This window comes from Eurosta solidaginis, chromosome 4, assembly GCF_040869045.1.
Source record: "Eurosta solidaginis isolate ZX-2024a chromosome 4, ASM4086904v1, whole genome shotgun sequence".
Classification (NCBI taxonomy): domain Eukaryota; kingdom Metazoa; phylum Arthropoda; class Insecta; order Diptera; family Tephritidae; genus Eurosta; species Eurosta solidaginis.
The window spans coordinates 119,148,169-119,169,889 of record NC_090322.1 but is presented as its reverse complement, the minus strand read 5'-3'; the positions used below and the strand labels follow the sequence as shown (position 1 = coordinate 119,169,889).

The 21,721-nt window shown below is 36.8% G+C and overlaps 1 protein-coding gene across 7 annotated transcripts in view; it reads left to right on the top strand.

Moving 5' to 3' along the window:
- Positions 1-21,721, top strand: part of pigs (pickled eggs) — a 618,878-nt gene that overhangs the window by 425,547 nt on the left and 171,610 nt on the right. For all 7 annotated transcript variants that reach the window (XM_067782653.1, XM_067782648.1, XM_067782649.1 and 4 more), the window contains one exon: positions 12,209-12,405. In XM_067782653.1, the coding sequence (XP_067638754.1) occupies positions 12,209-12,405 (197 nt within the window). The remainder of the gene's footprint in view (positions 1-12,208; positions 12,406-21,721) is intronic.

Sequence of the window (21,721 nt, the reverse complement as noted above, 5' to 3'; positions counted from 1 at the left end):
TTTTTGTATGAGCTTTCATGAGATATAAAAACACTGGATTATGGTAAAAACAATAAGTTAAATTTTTTGAAAATTTGTGTGCATTGGCTCATTTACTCATTACTTCAAAATGGTCAAAATAAATTTCCGGATTCTTATTCCTGAATATGCTTATTTTGATACCACAACCCAAAGTTAGCCAGCTTTCAGAGAGCAAAATAAACTACCACCTAGTAGTTTGTGATCGGAAGGCAATATTGTTTTTCAAATAGCATTTCTTCACGAGAGATCGACACGCACAATCTTTACGTCGACTTCAAAGAAGCTTAAGACATTATACGTCGGCCACCGTGGTGTTGTGGTAACGTGCTCCACCTGGCGGCACCGAAGATTCTGCGATTAGAATAAGGCATCTAAATGTTTCCCTTTGCTGTTACCGGGGCCCAGGAGGAAAAGATGAAAAGGCCAGGAAAGGATTCGAAATGGGCATGAGAGTTGCGGACTGCTCCATACGACCACCGTTTGATTATCTTCTGAGGAAAATCGAGAAATATGAGAATAGGGATACGGACTTGCTGTATACCTACGGCGATGTCTCAAGGTCCTTATGGCCATGTTGGGATAGTGGTTCGTTGAGGACTGGGATGTAATCTAGTTGGGCAAATGAACCGCCACCCGTCACTCACTGAGGGCACTCACAATGGATGAAATATTTTCCGAGTGGAAGTGTGGGAATTCCCGTGCACGCCCCCTTAACTTAACCTTACCCAACCTGATGGTGGAGAGCGTTAGTATGAAATGTTCATCTTTGTACAGGGAGCAATATTTTCTAGGAAAACAAAATTGTAACTCTTCGAAATTTGCTGTAACTTGACCAAAGGCCACTTGTCACTTGTGTGGAGTACTAGATAATGTGTAATCATAGGCGTAGTGTGTGGTATTGGGGTGCTATGTGGAGTAATCAAGAATGACAGCGTAAGTGTTGTCACTACACTGTGATGTGAGGACACCGTGCGTGGCAGAGTTGATATTAACGAACCACACAGCAACTCAAGGCAAACACCTCAATAACAATACTGCTTTGTTGGAAATAGGTTGGATTAAAAGAATCAAATTTTAACTTAAAGCTTGTAAAAAGCTTGTACATTATTTGGTAAGATTTATGTGAAATAAAGTGTAAACAAAGAAATAAATAAAATAAAATAAAATTAGATTAAATGAAAAGATACATAACAAAACAAAAAAATAAACAAAATTAAAAAACATAAAATAAAATTTAAAAAAAGTAAAAAAAAAATAAAATAAAATAAAATAAAATTAAACTTTCATTAAATTAAATTAACTGTATTTAATTAGCGAGACATGCTCAAATTGCTTTATACAATTGTTTTTGTTATTGATAGATTTCGAGTTCAATACTCAGCTCCGAGAGGCTAGCTGATAAAAAAGGGAAATTCAGAAACATGACCTAGTAACCATTGCCGTTTGTAAACTTTGTAATTTTTCTCTGATATCAATTAATTAAATTCAGTTAAACTTAGTTAAACTGAACTAAATTATTGTTAGGCCTTGAGCACGATTCGAACCCGCGATCTTACGAATCAGTAGGCCGATATAACAACAAAAATTCTTAATAAATCCCAGAGCACTGGGAAAAAGTTTCAATAAAATATGACACTATGGCAGCACTGCCATCAAACAAGTCCAATTTTCACATTCATTCTGCAACAGATGTCGCAGTGTTGTGAAATACAATTGGCAAGAACCAGAATAGAAGTAGGATTAATGAAGGCAAACAAAAAACCACTGTGATGACTGAATGGTTATAGCAGCGGCGCCTAAACGTTGCCGATGAAGGAATTTAGCAGTTCCCGAAATGGATCTATACAACGAGCTTTGGCAGTTGTCTAAATTTTTTATTTTTTCTATTCTAATTTAATAACTTTTTCAATTAAGAAAAAATTTATCATAATTGTTTAACGCATTGACGCAAATGCGTATTTCTATATTAATTCATTTATTGAATTTAAACTCTTAAAGCTAACAATTGGAACTTAAACGCTGATACTTCACACAGCAAATATATAAAATGGAAAGATAACTAATTCCATAATGGAACGAAAATTTTATGAAATGAAATTTGAATAGTGAATTTGAAGGATATACTTCGGGATTTTGATCCGTCTTGCGGCCGCGCAAGGGCTAGGTGGGGTTCGAGACCCAATCTCACGCAAGGGTGGGGATGACCGCGCAAGGGTTAGATTAAGTTAGGGGAGTACCGCAGCGCAAGTGCTACCTCGGTTGCTTTTATATTGACAGATATAACTTACGATTTTGGGATAATACTTCCTTTGCTTTTCTCCTGGAGTTGGATGTGGCGTAGATGATGATGGTTGTACTCGCGCCGGAGTTGATGATCCGATACAAATTTTATAAAAAGGTATATGATGCTGGTTGCTGGTAGGTGTTCAGTGTTCCACGAAACAAGAGAGCGAGTTAATGCATTGTACTTGTATTTATAGTATAGATTAGTGATGGAAAGCAATTCCAACACTGTTGACTGGAAGCACTGGACGGCAACTCCAGTCTACTCTACCGCCAGGGTTGTATGAACGCAAGTCATAACTAGTGCAGTGAACGCAAGTCACTTGGAGAAGTGATCGCAAGTCACAGGTGGGGTTAGGTGACAAAGTTTAATTAAGGACAGTAATATCATTTGCTATTTAAGTGTGCACAACTCACTTAAACAATAATAATAATGATAAAATAATTATTGTTAGGCCTTGAGCTCGACTCGAGCCCGCGATCTTACAAATCAGTGGGCCGATATAACAACAAAAAATGTAAATTAAATGAAGTTAAATTCAATTAGCGACGAGTTAGAAATTCGTTATCGAAAAGTTTTGGATTTGAAATTGAAAAATTGTAGTTTTTTTATCAATATGTTATCGATTTGTTCCACCTTCGGATTGTGACCACCTTCGTATAGGAGATTATTTGTTTCTGATAAAGCTACCTCTTGTGATTTAACTTCATTCCCTGGGCGAGCTCTAGGTAACTTGACAACAAAAGTTTCCTCGACGTACTCCTGTATGTTTACTAAGGCATCGAATCTCGACGATCTTCTGCGATCCCGGGATATCGGGATTTGAAGGAAAAAAAGATTCACAAAATATTTATGTAACGTATACGCATATGCGTAGTTTAACAAAACACATTTATTTCAGTCCTATGTTTTAAAACGAATTCAGAACAAATTTTATGAGCAAATAAAAAATTAGTTTCTTTTAACATAAAAATAAATAATTGTTTGTTATATACTTAAACACATGTGTTACATATTAAATTTCAGCTAATTCAAAATACTTCTTTATTCTTAAAAATATCCATAAACTATAACTTCATCTAAAGTAACATCTGAAATGCTAGATCTTAACTTGTTACACATACATAGATATAGCCGGAAGTTGAGAAACATTATTCACACTCCACACTAATAGGCGAAATAGTTATTATCCTTCAATCCTAAATGTACACCACGAGATCCATCAGATAGACGAAGGTCTGTGTTTTAAAATCGCAATATTGAAATTTGTAACGCCCAAAGGTTTCACGAGTACTAGGTACTTGCGCCTTAATTATTATTATTTTTTTAATAGCATAATTATTTCTAAGTTCTAATTTTGATATTCTGTATAATTTGAGACGTTCTAAATTTTGAAAATCAATTTATTGTGAATTTCGTTCAGGCATTGTAGATTTTTCCCAATTGTGACATCCTATAATATAAGCCGCTGTATTTGACAAAGTCGTACCTATGAGCATATTCCAAGTACAATGTACATATGTGAATGTAAAGTCATTAGCATGTGCGGATTCTTAAAGTCAGGTATTTCCGTGTGTTTATTTACATATTTGTGTGTGTGTATGTATGAATGTTTGGGGTCAATGACTCGTAAATGTTGATGTTTTGTTTGTTCAAATATCTTTGTTACCTTCGAACGCATGTTCAAATTTCACTTTTCAAATCCTCATACTTATGGCAAAATCACACCCACACACGAAATACAATAATAAGTATCTACGAATGTGATAATATATCTACTTGTTAGTTTTTCATGCAAACATTTTGAAATTTGCCACCTTTTGCAATGGCAAACCATTTTGTTTAATTACATAATTGAGCAAACAAATTTATTTCCTTCAATCTTCAAACAGCAGCAGCGGGGCGTTCAAATGGCTGAGTGAATTGAGGCATCTAGGATGAATGCGGATGAACTCGAGTTTAACGCTCAGGACCCGAAAAGCTTTGTTGTTTTATATCAAATTCCTTAAAATACAGTTTTTTTGTTATTTCTATATTGAATTCTAAACACTTACGTTTTAATATTATGATTATTGTCTATAAGTTTTACTAAATCAATCATCTCATAGGAGTACTTCTTCGCAAGCTTGGGCAGAGGCTCTGCTTTAAGAAAATGCTACCCCGGGTATTTTCGACGGAAACATCTAAGTTCAAATTGCTTGTTAATCATGTTGCCATGCTCTTTAGTTCTCCACTATATAGACTAACTTGAGAACTTACCTTATTCTATAATGTCAATGCTCGTTCGTATTGACAATTTCCAGATTATTGCCCCTGCTCATTATGTAATTAAATCTGAAGTCATTTGTACAATAACAAAGTTTGACGGTCCTCACAGTCCGGTAATGAATTTTAAAGTAGTAGGGAGGTAAAATTGTTGGTACTATTTTGCTACTTTTATACTACCTTAATAATGTTCCAAGCCAAACTCGATATATGTAGCTTCACATTGGAAACGGGGACATGAAAGAAAAGAGAAGATAAAACAAAGGAAAGTTAGAGAAATTTGGATGGAATAGGGGAAAGTAAAGAGACCAAGAAAGGGAAGAGTGAGAGTAAAAGTAGGAATAAGGGTAATGGTTCTAGACAAAGTTTTAAAAGGAGGTTAAAAGGAGCAGTAAGATTAACATAAGGGTAAGATTAAGAGTAATAGTGATTGTTTGACTTACACAAGAGCAAGAGCAGGAAGAGTAAATAAAAAATGGGAAGATTTATGGAAGAATGAATGAGATGGGGAAGTTGAATTGGCCGATCAAGGTGAACTAGAACATGCAGAGGGTAGAGAAATTTGCGTCACGTTTCATCATGCGGCTATTTAATGTTTAAAATAAAGTTCTTATAAGCCACCTATTTCTTTTTTGCCATCAATGAATTTCTATAAGCTCTGATTTTTTGAAGCATCGTTGCTGTTAAACCTCTGCCGCTCTATATTTTTAAGCCAGCCACCTTTTTCTGCTCAATTAGCCTCTTAGCGCTTCATTTACATAGAATAAATATCAGGTCTTGGGACCGTGTGCCGCCAATCCCGATTTTTCGTATTACAGTCCTCCCAGATATTCATCCGCAAATTCATGACATCGTTCCAGATCGTCAATCATCTCGTTGACGTCAATAGTCTGTTTTCATATTCCTCATTTGTGAACAATGGGAAAGGAAAAGGAAATAGAACCCAATGCTTCAGATAGGCCAAGAAGCTTAAATTTATGAGGCCTAGTATTGTTAAATGCGACTCCATTTTGTAATAATGACTTCATCTGTCTGGGTTATTGCATCATGCATCCGCTTAAACCTTGACCGGAAAAGAATTGAATCGAAAAAGAATTATAAAATGTTTCTCAACTCAAACGCGAGCTGAAAATATATTTGAGAAAAGTTTTTTGATGAGAAAATGATGGGCAAAGCTGCAATTTCAACTGAGATTTGCCTTGGACTTTATTGTCTATTCATCTTATGCATTCGTACATTTTTATTGAATTTTAGGCGCCTTTCACAATACTCTATTTGTAAAATTATTATATTTTATTAGAACTGAAAAAACTGAAGAAAATTAAACATACTGTCTGGTATTAAAACTATTTCGATCCTGCCAAAGATGTCTTCAGATGTGACTACCTCAAACCAAAATACCACAGTTTATTTATTTAAACACTTTCGATTGTGTACTAAGCGCTAATGAGCGTATCGAAAATCGAAGGTAATTGCAATTAAAAAAGGGAAATGTGTAAAGTATTTTTCGTATACGAATTTATTGATTTTGTTAATTCTGGGCGATGAAATATGTAATACAAAAAATACAAATTTCATTCAGTGTTGCGTATTTTTCTAGCGATATATATGACTTTGAAAGCATTGCTTTTCGTTAGGTGTGTATCCTGAAGGAAACTTTTGGCAGGGGTCACAAGCTTGCCAATTAATTTTAGCGACATTTTGACGACATTGTCCACGTAACCGAATACTCTCTTGATGACATATTAAACTCATTCTCAACGAAGCCTTTACGCTTCCATTACATACAAAACGCAAAATTTAATAACTGGTCTGATGTCTCTATTGGTAGCATAAGGCATTGGCTCTATAACTCTAGACATACTGGGGGATTTTCAATGGCAAACACATCTGAAATGTCTATAACAGAGAACATTGTATGGGATTCGGAGGGTAGTACGCCTGGCGACAAAGTCTGAGGAAAATCTGTACTATTTCAAGGCGAGAATTTCCTACAGGGTAAATGTGAAGCGTTGAAACGTGCTATCATTTATGAGATGATTACGAAATTTCTTAAATTTAAAGCTCTTGAAACAAGCTCAGACCAATTCAATTCACTTTAAAGTAAAAGTATAATGGCAATTGGTTGGGTAAGGAAATTGAAGAGATTTTTTATTGAAACTCATTTACAACTGCGCAGGTAATACTAATCACACTTATCTGACTCCCAATTTGTGACGTTGCTGAGGCCGGTGTCATAGATATAACAAATTCTACAACGATAATAACGTTTTAAGCGCCTGTTTTTGGCACTAAGAGCAAACGCACGGTGTAAGACCCTTCGTGCGCTTCAGAGCAGGCCATAAAAGCATAGAGGGCAGTACTCATGACGGGTTCGCCACACGTACATAAATTAAGATTCTTAGGTGACAACGATAAAGGAAGTGCGAGATGCAGGAAAAAACGGTTCAGCATTTCGCAGCATCAGAGTTTCTGGGTTGGGTAAAGCGAATATGCAGTTCAGTAGCTACTGAATTTCAAAACAACGAAGTACTCATAACTTCCAAAATTCAGATTATTGAGTTAGCTCCCTAATGGGACATATTGTGCCTCCTAGATAAAATGCGTTAACTTGCTCGTACTCGAATTATTAAGTAAAATCTGTAGAAGAAACAAGCAAGCCACCTTTTATTAGATAAATCGATAAATAAATTCTAGAAGATGCTCATTATATATAAGACCCAATATATTCTTCTTTGATGCACCGAATATGGTTGGTTCCAGAAAACTTACCGTATTTGCCATAAGACTATTAATAACTTAAGAATGCCTGATGTCGTTCCTGCAGACAATAGACAAACTACTCAGCAAACATTGTAGTTCATTGATTAGAAGTTTGTGCGGTTATTCATACTAGTTAGTGTTTGAATAGTTCATTGACTTGAATTTTGAAGATATTTTGTATTCACCTTTTATAGTTTATGATTGAATTGACAGCAAAATAAATTTTAGAAAATTAAGCACTTTTGCGTGAGTTTTTAACACGAATAGGACTTCCGTACCCTAAACTAGTATATTAAACAGTAGGATGCTATACATCAGCCGACTAGTATATCAAAAGGCATTTAGCTGATGCCTAGATTGCCTAACATGTCAACTGATATAACCCTGATTTCTTACATAAACTAACTATTGGACAACTCACAAGAGTGCTGGATAAAATCTTAAGAGCTGAGTTGTTTCCATAGTTTCCAATAAAAAATTTGATTAAAAAATCCCACATACAGCGAATAGGACACCTTGTGAATATAGGCAATTGTAGTATGTCCATTGGTATGACTCTGATACATACATATACTGACTTGTATGTCCTGTATGGCTGGCATTTAACATAGGACATCGCCGTTTTAAAAATATCGGTTGCTAATATGGAAAAAGGCAGAACTGAATTTAGTTGGGCTTTTTGGCAAACTAGTATTCATCTAGTACACAACTAGTACGTTTGACTACAGGGTTATTGACCGGTCAGTTTCACCTTGTTTTATCTCGTTTTGTATAGTTTTTAAGAAACGTAGCAACCGTGAATGCAACTGCTCTTTAGTAAATTAATACATCAAATTGTGTGTACGGAGTATGTTCAAAGCTTATTATATTGAAACCAATGTGTAACTACTTTTGAGGCCAAAAATACGAAAGTATGTATGCCTTAGGAATGCCACATTTTTAGGTTGATGCATCATGTGGCTTGCAAATAAATACAAAATAATTTCTAGTGAAGCCACATGAACTTAAATGCACAAATATCGTATGCGTGTACACTAGGGTAGTTCTTAAAAATAACCACTTATAGATAAGCGCCTTTACCATTCCCAAAATTTATACGTGATGTCGTTTACTATCAAATTTATTAATAGATTAATTAGTTTTTTGAGCCTCGAAAGAAATTTATAATATGTAACCTCTATGCGAAATCTTTAACTGTTTTCAGTCGAAATTTTATCACTTTGCAATGATTTAATGTAAAATGCTAAAAAAAATATGAAACTCAAAATATGATCACATTGGTGTCTTTAATGAGACCAATCTAAGTTACAACAAATCATGTTTTGAACAAATATTCATATTTTATAATGAAAATTATTTATTTAAATAAAAAACCAATTAGGGAATTACCAAGGCCTCTTAAATTTGTATGTAGTAAGTCTTGTAAGCACTACAATGAGTTACATGTCATATTTGAATAAATCCCTATCAAGTGGCGCAAGTAACAGCTGATCGCTCAAAATAAGCCCAAACACGCAAACATCACTGAAGTCCATGTTACAAGAATCTTTTAAAAATTTAAAATTAAATAATAACAAGACATAAACTTTGACAATTTTGGGAACATATAGCATTTATATTACCTTGTTTGTAGCAATAAAAAATAAAGTTTCAGTTCATATTCAAGTTTTTAGTTATTTCTTTATTATTTTCTTTAATATTGATTCAAATATTGAAGATATTTTGATGCAAAGCAACTCTGCTCTTTGCGCTGTTCTTCATTCCACTCCATTCGACTGCCTTCATATACTGCCTTCCACTCAATTCGCTTCATAACATTAATTTAAGCTGCCAAAATACTTGCGTTCCTTTTTAACACGCTTCACCTTTCTTCCCTGTATATTTGTTTGTATGTAACCGACTCCTTTGGGCTCGATTTTGACCCACTTTAAATGGACAGGTTTAATTCAAACTTTGTACACGTATCAAAGACCGATGACAATACTAATAATTCGATGGTGGGGTGAAATAAGGTCAATGGATACAAGATTAATTGACCTTATGACCACTTCAAATGGCCATAATGTAAATTTTGATTTTGCGCACGTATCAAGGACGGATGACTTAAAATCAACGAACATAAGGTCAATTGACCTTATAAACGTTTCTAAAGGCATTAAGGTCAGTCGAAACTTTAATAATGTATCAAAGACCAATGACAATGCAATAATTTATGGCCGGAGTGACATAAGGTCCCCGGATATAAGGTTGATCAACCTTATGCCCACTTAAAAAATCCATAAGGTCAATAACTTGATGGTGTGATGACATAATGTCAACGGACATAAGATCAATTTAGCTTATGGGCTATGAATTGGTGTTAAGGTCAATTGAATATGTAAAGTGGCCATAAGGCCAACTGATTGTGGCTATTTCAATACTTGGTGTAGTGGCCATTTAGGAAGTTTCCGTTTCGGAAAAGTATGCATCGAAGAGGGAGTACGGAAGGCCTGTATCGCGTTCTATGCCTGCAAATCAATGTTTGGTAATAAATGGGGACTCAAACCAAGCATGGTACTTTGGATGTACGAGGCGGTGGTACGACCGGTGCTTACCTATGGTTCCATAGTCTGGCGGGAAACTCTAAGTAAGAGCTACAATCTCACCAGCCTGCAAAAAGTGCAGGACGCACTTGCCCCACAGCTGCTTTAGACCCCATTTTGCACCTGCTTCCAATCGACTTGCATATACTTTGTACATCGTCACAAACCGCACTGAGACTCAGGGAGTCTGGGTGTTGGAAGGATACTCAGCAAGGGCATAGTAGTATCCTAAAGAAACTTCCGGATGGTACATGTAGTACCGAGACAGATTACTACCCTCGCAAACTGAAGTTTGAGTACGGTTGTAAAACCGCCATTCCAAGCAGGAACGAGTGGGCATATGGGTCGACGACATCCAAATCTACACTGACGGCTCCAAGATGGAATCGGGAGTGGGGCCGGAGTCTTTTCTGAGTCCCTAGATTTGTCTGCATCATTCAGACTCCCATCGCACTGCAGCGTGTTTCAAGCAGAAATCCCCGCGATTTGGCAAGCCTGCAAATCACTAGAGTGCTTGAATATAGCTGGTAAAGTTTGCATCCTGTCGGATAGCCAAGCAGCGATAAATGCGCTTTCCTCGCCACACATTGTAAGCAACCACCAATCTAGAACTACACGTTATCTGGGTCCCGGGTCATAGGGGTATAGAGGGTAACGAGAAGGCCGACGAGCTAGCACGCAGGGGCTCATCGGAGATGAATGAGGAAATAACCAGTGTCGAAGTAGGCATACCCTTAGCAGTAGCCAAGGGGAATATCCAAAGCTTCTACTTGATGAAAGCACAAACAAAGTGGAATAACATCACCACCTGTGCAATATCAAAATCCATTTGGCCAAACTATGATGGAAAGAAGACGAGAAGTCTTCTGAACAAATCCAGGGCTAACACACGCAAACTGATAGTAGTCTGCACCGGTCATTGGGCAGTAGGTGCGCATGCGGAAAAGATGGGCATTCTGTATAACGACTACTGCAGAAGCTGCAAAGATCCAAATGCCAGGGAGACAGTAGAAAGGTCCGGCTTTAGCTAGAGCCAGGTTAAGGTTCCTTGGAACGCCGTTTCTAGAAGACCTCAGAGGGTTATCTGTGATAGCAATCCCGAATATTCTTAATTTTATCAATAACTCTGGCTGGTTGTAATATATTGACCGTAACATTCGTAGGTTTTTAGACGAGTTATATGGCATCAAAACGGCTTTAAATAGTTACTTGGGCGACCAGGGTCGCAGCCATTTCACCTACCTACCTATCCCGAAACAAACTCAAAATGATTTTGAAATTTTGCCGACATGATAGGTAAAATAATCGCGATGTGATCCTGAAATGGTCTTAAAATAGTTTCTAAATATTCTCGATATGATTCAGAAGTTGTCCCTAAATTATATTTAAATACTTCAAAACCGCTTAGTTTCATCTATTGAACAGCAACATCAGATTCTGGCAATTCTGAATACCTACAGCAATTAACTAAGTGGCTGGAGGACTTTCCACTTTCTTTTTTTTATTATAAGCGAAACGATTTATTTTTTGATTCGGTTTTTATATAAGAAAATAAAGCGTACCCTAAAGTGCACAGACGTGTTCATATATATATATATGCGTCAGGTATTTCAAAAAAACTAAATAAATAGTAAAGTCATATAAATAAATGTTTGTCGCGCGAATATTTTACGCTGCAATTGTCAAATGTTTCGTCTTCGTCAGACGAGGCTGATGACCACGCAACCGAAAACGCAATGAAGAGGTGAAATTCTTGGCGGATGCGGTCCATTTAAAATTTAGCACACATGAAGGCAATTTTTATTTTTTGTTTCTCAGGGTGTGTATGTATATGTAAATTTAATCGAGTGGTCGCATGCTACGGCGTGCTTGCAAAGTAAAATATTTTCAATGTTATGATAAAATATATTTTTGTATTATTTTCTATTTTAAAATATAAAGACGCATTCGTCTCAAATTTTTTTGCAGAGATGTTTCCAATTTTACTGAGTAATAAATGATAAAGTTTGTTGCTTAAGTCTTTCGATTTAGCAAGTAGTGTAAATATTATTTCTAGCTAAATCATGTTTCTAACAGTAACACAAAAGCATCCACCGTTAGTATAGAAGATACGAATTTATTACTAGAGAAAAAAAGAGCCGTTATACTCTATACAATCTCGGTATCCACTTATTTTAATTTATTTAACTTTTTATCACACTTTTACCAACAACAATGTTCGTTTTAACAAATCAAATTTAATTAAAGCTTAATTTTTTTTTATTAATCGCATTGCTTTCTTGTAATTTTTCAGCATGCGAACTATGTACGTCAAGCGACTGAGGATTACTTGGCTCGCCGACAGGCCCGCAACAAATCAATGACGCGCTCAATGACTTCCGGAATGGCCGGTCCCATTCTAGCCATGGGCAACGTACATTATTTGCCTGCAGCGAAAAGCGGAACGTTTTTTGCGCGTGACAATGTCTCAAATTTCATAACGTGGTGCAGGTAATTTAAATTTTTTTATAATCATCCGCATTACATCATAAGCAATAAAAAACTAAAGAAGGCTGACGCAACTCCAAAAAAAAGTTACCATAAAAATTATGGGGTTTGATCAGGTCAGTGCTATATTCTGCACTGCTAGTTAGGTTGGGTTAGATTAACCTGGCCGGTCCTTGATAATCTCACATAGGCTTAATGAGTCCATAGTGCTACAAGTTTATTCATCAACCAAACTGAAGAACCCTATCAAAAACCAGGAACTATGTTAAAAAGTTACTCCGCCCTCTTGGAAAATACTAGAAGCTTTCTTGGACCTATGAAACTTGCTGCTACTGGATCTGCACTTCCTAGGCCTGTTACCACTATCAGTCCTTCCTTTTTTAATCATAAGAGTAACTTTGTTAATCTAAGGTTGTAACCCCTGCACATGATCTTCGAGACTTTTAGCCAAGCACTTGCGTTCACGCCTTTCCAGCTTGATCGATCATATGCAACTCCCGCCTTCTATTAATCTTGCCCAACTTATTGGGGCATTTACGGTACAAGCTTGGAGAGATGCGGCCTGTTTAGCTAGCTCATCCGCTTTTTCCTTCCCATATATTCCCATATGCCCAGGGTCCCACAATAGATGTATAATTTGCCCTATCCTGATTCTTTCCAGGGATTGATTACACCCTACCACACTTTTGGATGTTGTGCTATGCGAGATACTTTCCTTAATTGCTGCTTGGCGGTCAATATAAAAGTTAATGCCACTGCAGCTTAAGCTATTTTCTTACAGTGCTTCTACCTCTTTGGTTACGGCTACTACTTCCGCCTGAGAAACTCTTCAGACCCTACTCCTTCCATTACTTTGGAACTATCGGTGTACAAGTATATCGCCTCGTCTGCAATTTGGGCACCCTTGCGTCAACAGTCCACTTCTATTGTGGTCTGAAGAGCCCCTTCGAAGTAGATACGCAATTAGGTAGTATGTTCGTCCAGTTCGTTCGTCCAGTTCGTTCGCTCGAACTCCCCATTGAGCTTCGTTGCAATTGTTAACATTTTGTTCTTTGCCACCAGGTATACAGGTGGAATGTGCAGAATGGCATACAATGCAGCCGTCGGGGTTGTTTCTAGAGTTCCCGTAATGCTAAGCGTTGATAGCCCACATACCCCCTTTTGAGGTAGAAGACTCACTGTAAATACTCCATGAGGGAGAGAGTTCGAAGACCCCATGTGCACCCTAGCATTCTCTTAGCCGAGCAAGCCTTCTTCACAATCTGCTTCACGTTGGTAAGTAAATACAGATGCCCAGGTATGTATATCCCGAAGCGCCCGAAGGCGCTTTGTAGTTATGAAAACTGCGGCGTCATTTACGTGCGCCGTAAGTTTGGTGGGTCTCTCGTAGAATCGCATGAGGAGTTGATTGATAACCAACGTCCACAGTAGAGGTGACAATATCTTGCCCAGCGGGGTGTTCCTGCCCACAGGTTTGTTAGCCTCATACAAACTCTTTTGTGAAGTGGTTTCCCTGCAATTTAGCATGCAGCCAAGCCATCTGGTTAAGTCTGGATATACTTCAATGTAATCAAGAAATTTAGCTTGCAATCCTAAGGCATTTAACTGATTCGTAAACTCTAAACGCAGGGTGAAAGGGTTTCCATCATCCATGAAATTCCAAGATAATATTTCCAGCTATGATCAAGAGATTTCCGGCTTCTTTGTGGAATTTTTCAAATCATAATGAATACCCATACCATCATGGTTCATGCAATTAATCAGAGCTCCATTTATATCTTCAGAAGATGTATTATCTTATTTAAAAACTTTAAAAGTATCATATACATACGGCCCTGACAGGATCCCGACACACTTTCTTAAAAAATGTGCTGCATACATCCATCAAATCAGCTATCGCCAATTTACTGCAATTTACCACCCACGTTTTAGAAGAAGCCTTAACACCGATTTCGTTAAAGCTTTCGACAAAGCACACCCATTACTTATTTATAAGATCGGTCAACTGGGTTTTCAACCCCGTTTTATATGTTGGACTTTTTCGTATCTCGGTAATCGTACGCAAAAATTTATCTTTAACAAGTAAGGAAGGCTAAGTTCAGGTGTAACCGAACATTACATACTCAGTTGAGAGCTATGGAGACAAAATACGGGAAAATCACCATGTAGGAAAATGAACCTCGGGTAACCCTGGAATGTGTTTGTATGACATGCGTATCAAATGAAAGGTATTAAAGAGTATTTTAAGAGGGAGTGGGCCATAGTTTTATACGTGGACACCTTTTCGAGATATCGCCATAAAGGTGAACCAGGGCTGATTCTAGAATTTGTTTGTACGATATGGGTATCAAATGAAAGGTGTTAATGAGTATTTTAAAAGGGAGTGGGGCTTAGTTCTATAGGTGGACGCCTTTTCGAAATATCTCCATAAGGTGGACCAGGGGTGACTCTGGAATTTATTTGTACGATATGGGTATCAAATGAAAGGTGTTAATAAGTATTTTAAAAGGGAGTGGGCCTTAGTTCTATACGTGGACGCATTTTCGGGATATCGTTATAAAGGTGGACCATGCGTTTGTACAATAAGGGTATCAAACGAAAGGTGTTAATGAGTGTTTTAAAAGGGAGTGGGCCTTAGTTCTATGGGTTGACGCCTTTTCGAGATATTGCCATAAAGGTGGACCAGGGGTGACTCTAGAATTTGTTTGTACGATATGGGTATCAAATGAAAGGTGTTAATGAGTATTTTAAAAGGAAGTGGGCCTTAGTTCTATAGGTGAACACCTTTTCGGGATATCGTTATAAAGGTGGACCAGGGGTGACTCTAGAATTAGTTTGTACGATATGGGTACCAAATAAAAGGTGTTAATGAGTATTTTAAAAGGCAGTGTGCCTTAGTTCTATGTGTGGACGCCTTTTCGAGATATTGCCATAAAGGTGGACCAGGGGTGACTCTAGAATTAATTTGTACGATATGGGTATCAAATGAAAGGTGTTAATGAGTATTTTAAAAGTGGGTGGGCCTTAGTTCTATGGGTGGACGCCTTTTCGATATATCGCCATAAAGGTGGACCAGGGGTGACTCTAGAATTAATTTGTACGATATGGGTATCAAATGAAAGGTGTTAATGAGTATTTTAAAAGTTGGGCCTTAGTTCTATGGGTGGACGCCTTTTGGAGATATCGCCATAAAGGTGGACCAGGGGTGACTTTAGAATTTTTTTACGATATGGGTATCAAATGAAATGTGTTAACGAGTATTTTAAAAGGGAGTGGGCCTTAATTCTATAGGTGGACGCCTTTTCGGGATATAGTTATAAACGTGGACCAGGGTTGACTCTAGAATGCGTTTGTACATTATGGGTATCAAACGAAAGGTGATAATGAGTATTTTAAAAGGGAGTTGGCCTTAGTTCTATAGGTGGACGCCTTTTCGATATATCGCCATAAAGGTGGACCAGGGGTGACTCTATAATGTGTTTGTACAATATGGCTGTCAAATTAAAGGTATTAATAAGAATTTTAAAGGGGAGTGGTGGTAGTCGTATATGTGAAGGCGTTTTCGAGATATCGACCAAAATGTGGACCAGGGTGACCCAGAACATCATCTGTTTATATATGTAATACCACGAACAGTATTCCTGCTCTGATTCCAAGGGCTTTTGATTTTGCCCTGCAGAACTTTTTAATTTTCTTTTACTTAATATGGTAGGTGTCACACCTATTTTACAAAGTTTTTTTCTAAAGTTATATTTTGCGTCAATAAACCAATCCAATTACCATGTTTCAACCCTTTTTTCGTGTTTGGTATAGAATTATGGCACTTTTTCCATTTTTCGTAATTTTCGATATCGAAAAAGTGGGCGTGGTCATAGTCAGATTTCGGCCATTTTTTATGCCAATAGAAAGTGAGTTCAGATAATTATGTGAACTGAGTTTAGTAAAGATATGTCGATTTTTGCTCAAGTTATCGTGTTAATGGCCGAGCGGAAGGACAGACGGTCGACTGTGTATAAAAACTGGTCGTGGCTTCAACCGATTTCGCCCTTTTTCACAGAAAACAGTTATCGTCCTAGAATCTAAGACGCTACCAAATTTCACAAGGATTGGTAAATTTTTGTTCGACTTATGGCATTAAATGTATCCTAGACAAATCAAATGAAAAAGGGCGGAGCCACACCCATTTTGAAATTTTCTTTTATTTTTGTATTTTGTTGCACCATATCATTACTGGAGTTGAATGTTGACATAATTTACTTATATACTGTAAAGATATTAAATTTTTTGTAAAAATTTCACTTTAAAAAAAAAATTTTTTTTAAAAGTGGGCATGGTCGTTCTCCGATTTTGCTAATTTTTGTTAGGCATACATATAGTAATAGGAGTAACGTTCCTGCAAAATTGCATCATGATATCTTCAACGAGTGCCAAATTACGGCTTGCAAAACTTCTAAATTACCTTCTTTTAAAAGTGGGCGGTGCCACGCCCATTGTCCAAAATTTTACTTATTTTCTATTCTGCGTCATAAGTTCAATGCACCTACCTAGTTTCATCGCTTTATCCCTCTTTTGTAATGACATATCGGAATTTTTCGATTTTTCGAAATTTTCGATATCGAAAAAGTGGGCGTGGTTATAGTCCGATTTCGTCATTTTAAATAGCGATCTGAGATGAGCGCCCAGGAATCTACATACCAAATTTCGTCAAGATATCTCAAAATTTACTCAAGTTATCGTGTTAACGGACAGACGGACGGACGGACGGACATGGCTTAATCAAATTTTTTTTCGATACTGATGATGTTGATATATGGAAGTCTATATCTATCTCGATTCCTTTATACCTGTACAACCAACCGTTATCCAATCAAAGTTAATATACTCTGTGAGCTCTGCTCAGCTGAGTATAAAAATACACCTTCTGGGGTCATCATAGTTTCTTCTGGTGTTCCTCAGTGCAGCCATCTTGGTCCGATTCTGTTCTGTTGTTCATAAACGATGTATCCAATACAATAAAATACTCAAAAATCTTGATGTACGCTGACGATGTAAGACTTTTCAAATCATACGCGTCGGTTGAGGAGCATTCCTTACTTCAAAAGGAATTAAATCACTTGACTATCTGGTGCAATGTAAATTATATGCCGCTCAATCTTACAAAATGGTAAGTCATGTGTTTTTATAGTCTAGAAATTGTAAATAATGCTGTTGACTTGGGAGTCATGATGGATTCCAAACTTAGTTTCAACCTTCATATTGTAACGAATTTACTTGCAAATCCACTTATTTGCCCTTTTGCTAAGTTCGTATCACTAAACTGTTGAATAAATAACTCCAATATTGAATAATGGAAAAATGGCCTTTATTAAAGTACTTCACAATAACACTTATAATTTGCAACTAGCTGGCTTAATAACCAAACTGATAGCTTAAATGAAACTGACTTTCAAAATAATACTTCTATGGCTCGCTAGATAGCGTCTTAATAGAAACTGCTTGATAGCTGAAATCAAATTGTATTCCAGCGCCTCTACATTTGCTGCCTTTTATAATCTCTGATTTCAACGTTCGCATCTTCTAGGCGCTTCCATTGCCAGAATCTACTAGTTGCCATCAGCTCTCAAATTTCTCAGCTGTAACTACAATTGCATACATAATCAGAGGAGGGTGGGGCCGTGTGTAGGAGTCCACGAAAGTGGGGAAAGCTTCTGACCGCCATTCACCTAGGAATGGCCAGAGCGATTATTTTGCATGCGGTTCAAGCAGCTCACTACTGCTGATCGCTTGCGGCCAAGTATCCTCTTGGTAGCCGCTAAACATCCGTTTAGCGGTGAGCTAATGTGAGAAGGCGACAACCTGGCTAGGCCACTCTGACATAATCGGTTTAAGGGCCAGCCGGGGGAGATCTCATCGGCAGCGTCTGTACACCTCTAGATGCGGCTGCAAGCGGGCGGCTGTCTTGGAGCAAGCGGCTCGCTATATAAACGTGCCAAGTAATATTTTCACCCCCGCTGAGCGGGTTGTGCGCTGGGCTTGGGACCCGCCACGTAAAACCATACTCCAATGAAATATAACAACAAGCCTCGGATAAATACACTCTCTATTGATGACGACCATGGCAAACGTTTGAAGGACAATGCCGGCCATAACCGTTTAGACGGTTAAGTGCCAATTAAGTAAGTAAGTAACTACAATTGCACGATTTTATAGCTTCTCTCATTGCATACTTTCAGGAGTATCTCAGATATATGCATGTGTTTGTGCATTGATTCTCCGCTGCTCGTATACGTACATGGTACATATGTGTGGACGCAATTATTGTTTCGTTTATGTAGATACATAATGATTAATCTATGGGGGTGCATGATATCACTGTTTAGCATCGGCTTAGAGATAGCAGCACCCCTTAGTTTTGCTAATATTCGTAACAATATTAATGCTACAGTGAATAAAAGCAAAGGTGTTTTTACATTTGTTAAACGGTGGTCAAACCAATTTACGTACCTAAATCACTTTTTACAGCATTAGTTAGGCCAATATTAGAATAAGGCTCAGTAATCTGGAATCCGTGTTATCAAGCACATGCAGACAGTCTCGAATGAATACAAAAACAAATTTTACTATTTGTCTTAAGAAAGTTTCAAAGGGACTCTTTATATAATCTTCCACCTTATAATAATGGATTAAAGCTTATCAATCTTCTAACTCCTGCTATTCGAAGGGAAATGCTTGTTGTAATATGTATGACAAAACTTTTAAATGGATCAATTTCAAGCCCATTCCTTCTGAACGAAGTTAACTCTTGTGTTCTCTCTCGGACTTCGAGACTTGAACTGTTTTCCTCTTCTGCTGAAACAATGTAGAATGAATTTCGAACTAAATGAACCTTTTCGCTGTTTATGCTAAGATTTTAACTCTCACTCAAACATATTTGATAGCTCGGACTCCCTTTTTAAACGGTTTTATTTAGCTTGACTTGACAGGCTGGCTTGTTGGCTGGTTTGCTGGCTGGTTGGCTGGCTGACACGAATGTTGTAATTCAAATTTAAGTAACTTCCCGATAAGCTACAAGCTTGAAACTTTTAATATACTTCAGAACCCGATGATAATGCAATAATAAAAAAATCGCCGCTAGGTGGCGCATGGATCGAGATATTCAAAAAAATCGTATTTGTGGCCCGATTTGGCTCATATTTGGAACACATAAAGACTTGAAAATAAAATAAATATAAAAAAAATTCAGGTTAAACAGCTTTATTGAAAACAATACTTACATGAAGTAATAATAATACTAAAAGCTAGAAAATAATTAGTTAGGTCCTAGGTACTAGTCATCACACTCCTCATCAATCTAGGGCATTGATCAGACAGTTAAATAAAAGCGTTGGACGCGTCAAATTTCTATTGATAGTCATAAGTAAGACCAACTGAACCTTAATCAGGTTATGGTACGCCTCAAATTTTTAGAAATTTCACGCGCCCAATGCTTTTATTTAATTGTCTGATCAACGCCCTAGATGGATGAGGAGTGTGATGATTCTTACCTAGGACCTACCTAATTATTTTCTAGCTTTTAGTATTATTATTACTTCATGTAAGTATTGTATTCAATAAAACCGTTTAACTTAAAAATTTTTTTTTTTAATTATTTTATTTATAAACAAGACTGTTCTCACCTCTCGTAATAATTAATGTGAGTATTACGCTTAGCTGATGATATCTCTTCTGTAGCTTAGCAGTCTCGGATCTCGACGCTTGACAAACCGCTGTCCATCAAAGACTCGGCAAAAACAAAAAACAACAAAAAAAAAGTTCTCGTGAACATGATTAGCTAGGTTTCATTGGCCCACTTGACGTCCATGACAAAAAAAAACACAAGACCATCCACGTTCGCCTGTTTAGAGACATTGTTGGACGCCCTCTATGTTTATAGCCACCTTATGCAGTGCCATGTCTACCGTCTTGCCTTTGGTGTACGCATGATGTGCTGAGTTATGATTTTCAAAGCAACATATTGAACATATTGCAGCTTTGTCGTAATATAAAAGTTGAATAGATTTTCATCGCCTTCCTTGCATACCTCGTTTCCCTTTTTTACTTTACATTTGAATTTTATTATATAACTAGCAGGGTACCCGACGTTGTTCGGGATGCGTATTTTTATTAAAGTGGCCCTTATTTTATTTTTTTTTTAATTTTATTTAGTGTATGTATATGGCAACCAATCGCACACCTACCAAAGCATCGCAGTACACACGAAAACTTTGCGCCAATTGTCAGCGAATAGATAAATCGAATTGCACCAAAAGGTTTGAGTCCCTGATTAACGCGTGTAAAAGGTTTAAAATCTTAGCTAAAAGTATTTCATATTGTAGGTAAATTTATAGATTTTGGAGCAAATACATTTTGACCGATAACTCAGTTATCGATTAATTTATCGAAATATCACAAAATTCAAATGAAACCTGTCATCTTCCTCTATTGTTTGATGCCCATATTATACGCATATTTAGAGGTTTTAGGTAACCTCATTTTAACCGATTATCGTAATATGGCAGCGTGAAATAATTTTTTTTGGTACTCCACTGTATCTATTCATGAATTTGATTTTTAATTTATATGAAATTGAAAAAAAACTTTGCAAAGGCATTCTTTGATATTTTTTTGGAAACTAAGTGCATTTTCCTTCTGGATTACAGGCTATCCATCTGTGAAAGTCTCATAAAAATCCATTCATTAGTTTCCGAAATTATCGATATCATACAGACAAGCAGACAAACAGAAAAAAGTGGTGCCGATGGATTCTACGACATTCAAACGTCAAGTACACAAATTTTTTTTTTTTAGAAATCTTGGATGTACAGACACGATTTTCTAGAGATTTATTATAGTATAGTATAGATAGATAGATAGATAGAAGATAGATAGATTGTAGGTAAATTTATAGATTTTGGAGCAAATAATCAAATGAAACCTGTGACCTTCCTCTATTGTTTGATGCCCATATTGTACGCATATTTAGAGGTTTTAAGTAACCTCATTTTAACCGATTATCGTAATATGGCAGCGTGAAATAATTTTTTTTGGTACTCCACTGTATCTATTCATGAATTTGATTTTTAATTTATATGAAATTGAAAAAAAACTTTGCAAAGGCATTCTTTGATATTTTTTTGGAAACTAAGTGCATTTTCCTTCGCTTTTCAAAAAGAAAATCCTTAAAAGTAGCTTAATTATAGCTTAAACAACAATCTTTTTTGTTTATCACGCGATTTTAATGAAATAAGTTCTAGATTCCTTTCTGGATTACAGGCTATCC